At 37.6% G+C, this 5,248-nt stretch overlaps 1 protein-coding gene across 1 annotated transcript in view; it reads left to right on the top strand.

Moving 5' to 3' along the window:
• Nucleotides 1–4,939, top strand: part of LOC103363679 (uncharacterized) — a 7,962-nt gene extending 3,023 nt beyond the window's left edge. Inside the window, exons 2-5 of the mRNA XM_008290530.1 lie at nt 402–758; nt 3,255–3,524; nt 4,503–4,544; nt 4,650–4,939. Coding sequence (XP_008288752.1) covers nt 402–758; nt 3,255–3,524; nt 4,503–4,544; nt 4,650–4,768 — 788 coding nt within the window. The 3' untranslated portion in view covers nt 4,769–4,939. The remainder of the gene's footprint in view (nt 1–401; nt 759–3,254; nt 3,525–4,502; nt 4,545–4,649) is intronic.
• The last annotated feature ends 309 nt before the right edge of the window (nt 4,940–5,248 follow it).

Consider the following 5,248-nt stretch of genomic DNA (forward strand, 5'->3'; position numbering starts at 1 on the left):
ATTTTCATTTCCATTTTCCAAACCTTAATATACACAATTGTTATTCATCTGTAAAATTATTTTACTTTTTGCTCATTTGATGATTGCTGATTTTAAAATGCATTTTTTGATACACATTTTCTTTTAAGTTTTTTTTTTTCTTTACATGTAAATGAGCATTTAAAACAGGTTTAAATTACAGTTAAAAATTTCTTGTGGTCAAATGTACAAGAAAAATGCTACTTATAAAAATACCAATTTTTTATGCGGACACTGGTTAACAGTTTTTTCATGGTTGACGTGTAAATTTCTTCTGTGGTTTTACTAGATATGATCTGCCATTTAACAAAATAGGGAAAAATACAGTTACTGCAGTGTAATACAACTTAGTTAGACAGTTTTGCTTTGTGGTTATGTTTCAGGCGTCCTCTCGCTGGTCACTGTTCACCAGCCGCCCATCCTCGCCGCCGCTCTGGGTCAAGACGTCATCATGCCCTGCGAGCTCCAGCTCTCCCATGATGAGGACTTGGAGTACAAACCAGTCCTGTACTGGGACCATTTACTACATAACAGCAGTAACAAACTGTGGGCTCCCTCTGAGATGTACAAGGGACGTGTCCAGCTTCTGGACGACAGCAGGGTTTCTTGGAACAAGTCCATAGTTCTGCAGAAAGTCCAGTGGGCCGACAGTGGACGGTACCAGTGCAAACTGTCTGTCACCCCAAAGAGGAAAAAGAGTTTCAGGATAAAAGGAAACCTAACATCACTCATGGTTTATGGTAAATATAAGGTTTGGAGTTTTTTGTTTCAGATGTTTGGACACAACAAGAATTTTTTTTTTTCACTTCAAGCAGCTTTCAATGACATAGATTCAACCAACAAACTACACTGAGTTTGGAGAATTAGTGTTCGATCAAAAGTCTTTTTAATGACTTTATGACTGGTAGCATAAACATAAGTCTTTAAGTTGATTTTTGGATAGTTTTGTCTCATTCTCGCATTTCTTTTCTTATTCGTGTCTTGTCATTTTCTGTCTCATTTGGTTTTGTTTATATTTTGTCTCTTATTTATGTCGTTTTATATCTCATTTGTGTTGCTTGGTGTCTCTTCAGGATAATTTTGACTCATATTGGCAGTTTTGTGTCTCATTTTGTCCTTGTTTTGTGGCCTTTGTGTCTTGTTTTTATTGTTTTCTGTTTTGTTTTTGTCAATTTGTGTCTCATTTTTGTTGCTTTGTGTCTCTTTGGGACAGTTGTGTCTAATTTCAGCACTTTCGTGTCTCATTTTGTTTTTGTTTTGTTGCTTTTGTGTCTCGTTATTGTTTTCTGTCTTGTTTGAGTTGTTTTTTGCTTCATTTTTATTATCAAGCATCTTTTTTTGTCATTTTGTGTCTCATTTTTGTTGCACTGTGTCTCTTTCGGACAGTTGTGTCTAATTTCAGTAGTTGTGTGTCACATTTTGTCTCTCGTTTTTCTCATTGGTGTTTCTTTCATATTGTGGCTTTTTTGTAGTTTTGTGTGTCATTTTTGTGCTTTTCTGTCTTGTTAAGTTGTTTTGTTTCTCATTTGTGTTGTTGGGTGTCTCTTTGGGACATTTGTGTCCAATTTCAGTCGTTTTGTGTCTCATCTTTTTTTGTTGTCTGTGTTATTTGAATTTTTTTGTGTCGTTTTGCATCGCCTTTGTCGTTTTGTGTCTGACTTTCATTGTTTTGCGCCTCTTTAGGACAGTTTTGTGCCCTTTTTTTAATCATTTGTCTCTTTATGTTCATTTGACTCCACATACTAACTCCAGACAGATGTTTCACCAGGCCGACTGTGTCGTGTAACAATGTGCTGCTCTGTAATTGAACAAAACAGGGAAAACATTTATTTAGATTTGAGTTTTAATGTAAAAGAACATACAAGATATAAAACTCATAATATGTAGCCTCAAATTACAAGATAAAGGTTAAATTAATATGAGCATAATATGAAGAGCTACATATTTAATGACAGATATTTATTGTCATTTTATGTCTATTTGTATGTTATTTAGGAGTACAGAAAAAATACTGTATAAATGATTTAGTAAATTTGCGGCACTGAGCCTTTGTGGTTGAGTCAGACGTGATGTGTAGGTCATTGTGAGTTATTTATAATTCATTTTCAGGATGTGGGATGAAGAGGAACACAGTAAACGCAAGAATATTTCTAATGTATTTCTGAATAATCTTGGTTTGTGTCGATCCACCCTGACCTATTTACAATGAACTGGGTTTCTCAAAAAAGCACATATGAAAGAAAATAACGAAGGGAACTTCTTCAAACTTACGCATGAAAAACAACTGCAGTAAAAGAGGCACAAACCTGAAACTGGGTTTTAAAAAAGTCCCACAACAGCGCAACTGTTAGATGTGACCTTAATTAGCTTTGTTTTCTAACCACATCCTAGTTTCAAATCCATAGGTTAGAAAAATACCTTTAATGTGAGATATATTCACGGACAGTATATCCATCCATCCATCATCTATACACCGCTTAATCCTCACTAGGGTCGCAGGGGGGCTGGAGCCTATCCGAGCTGACTTAGGGTGAAGGCAGGGGACACCCTGGACAGGTCACCAGTCTATCACAGGGCCACACTTAGAGACAGACAACCAAGCACACTCACATTCACACCTACGGACAATTTAGAATCACCAATTAACCTCAACATGTTTTTGGACTGTGTGAGAGGAATATATATTTATATATACACAACAACGGCCGCAGCTTATATTAACAAATACATGCAAAATGACCAAAATAAGATACAAAATGTGTTAAATATGACAGAAAATTACCTCAAGGAGACATGGAACGGCTAAGAGATGCAAAATGACAAAAATGTGAAACAAAACAATCAAAATGTGACATAAAACAACCAAAATGTAACACAAAACACCAACATTTTACACAAAATCTGCCAAATGTGACAAAAACGGTGGCGACAGGGGAGTTGTTTGCACAGTGAGTGTAATTTTAGAGATTAGAGCAGGGGTGGGCAATCCTGGTCCTCGAGGGCCACAGTCCTGCATGTTTTAGATGTTCCCCTCTTCCAACACACCTGATTCAAATGATCAGGATCGTTATCAGGCTTCTGCAGAGCTTGATGATGAGCTGATCATTTGAATCAGGTGTGTTGGAAGAGGGAAACATCTAAAACATGCAGGACTATGACCAGGATTGCCCACCCTGGATTAGAGACTAATCGAGCACAAAACAAATGTGTTGGTGACTGTCTGCATCTCATTTCAGACTCCATGCTGTTTAAACCGACCAACCTCAACGCCTCGCTCCTGCACTGTGAGGTCAAGGTGACGCAGGATGACGGCTTCGCTCTGTCCATCCTTCATAACGGCTGCAGCCTCCACAGTGTGATCTCAGCTGCAGGAGACGGTGTCTCAGCTCAGCCGTACGTCACACTTTCTGAAACCATCCCTGTGCAGGCTGGAGGAAAATATGAGTGTCAGCTGCGTCTGAAGGAGGATCTGATAATGAAGAGCATCTTCCACAGCGACCTGCCCGGTAACAATCTTACACACCCTACAGAAAGAGTGGCTGGAAAAATATACAAAACCAAGACAAACAACTGCAAACGCATGCAGAATTATCAAAATGTCACATAAAATGACTGCAATGTGACATAAAATGACCAAAATAAGACACAAAATTACTAAAATGTAATAAAAATGACTAAAATGTGAAATAAAATGACTAAAATGAGACAAAGTTATCAAAATGTAACAAAAATTTTAAAAAATGACATAAAAAGACCAAAATGTGACATAAAAGGTCTCAAATCTGACACATAATGATAAAAAACTACTCACAAACAACTACAAAGAGAAACAAAGGTATGACAAAATTCAAACTGACCACAAAAGAACACAAAATGGCTTTAAAGAGATAATAAAAAGAAAAAAGGTTGACATAAAATTACCCAAAAGAGGCTACAAGAGATGCAAAATAATCAAAACAACTCAAATTTGACAAGGAAGAGCTACAAGAGATGCAAAACGATCAAAAAGACACACAACATTACCACAAAGTAATACAAAATGTACACAAATAGTGACAGAATGGCTACAAATAGACACAAAATGTTAAAAAATGAAATACTAAATGAGAATAAAATGTGACACACAACAACTAAAATGGGAAACAAAATGACCACAAACAGATAGAATGGCTAGAAAGAGATGCAAAATGAATAAAGGTGAACATAAATGGTAACAGTGAGACTTACAATGGCTGTGAAAAGATACAAAATGCAGCACAAAATGACAAAAACTAATCACAAACAACCACAAAAGACAAAGCACTGATGACAAAGAGACAGAAAATGGCTTCAAGCGATACAAAATGATCAAAAAGTGAGAGAAAATGAACACAAAGAGACTTACAATGGCCATAAAGAGATGCAAAATGACCAAAATGTGACACTGGGGTGCGCAGTGACCAAACCAACAATTGTTTAATCTAAATGTTTTTTCTTTGCCAAAGGTGCTGAGACGAATGTGACCGCATGTTCACCAGTTATCCCTGGTGAGTCTGGCCTCACGTTCAGGAAAAACGTTTTCAGATTTTGTTCTCAGACGATCAGACAAATAAAGTTTGAGTCTGATAAATAAAGGTTTTCGTGTTTGTCAGTGTCGGATGTGCCAGATGTGCCGGAGTTCCCCGAGCCGTGGCTGCTGTACGTGGCCCTCCTACTGGTGCCCGTCACCGTCCTGCTCACCCTCGCCACCGCCCTGCTGCTGAGGAGATGAGTCACAACGAGGACGAAATGAACGAGAGGAGAAGCAGCGCTGCATCCTGCAATGGCGATGTGGCTTCATTTTCACACACTGGGACACAAGCAGTGCTCCACAAAGACACACAGAAGATCACACAGAGGGTAAATGACCAAAATGTGACACAAAATGATGAAAAAAAAACAACAACAACAACCAAGATTAGACACAAAACAACCACAAAGCGATACAGAAACACCTCAGAGAGACACAGAATGGCCACAGAGAAATGCAACAGGACTGGAATGAAATGCAAACATCCATAGAGAGAGACAAAATAACCACAAAGACATACAAAATGGTGAGAAAGAGTCAAAATGATAGAAATGTGACACAAAATAACAATAAAAAGATGTCAAACAAAATGTGACACAAAAAAACCACACAACAATGAAAATCAACTAAAATCTGGTCAAATGTGCAGCAGAATTATAAAAAGATGTAAACCAACCAAAA

The sequence above is a fragment of the Stegastes partitus genome, unplaced genomic scaffold (assembly GCF_000690725.1).
Source record: "Stegastes partitus isolate 25-593 unplaced genomic scaffold, Stegastes_partitus-1.0.2 Scaffold680, whole genome shotgun sequence".
Lineage (NCBI taxonomy): Eukaryota > Metazoa > Chordata > Actinopteri > Pomacentridae > Stegastes > Stegastes partitus.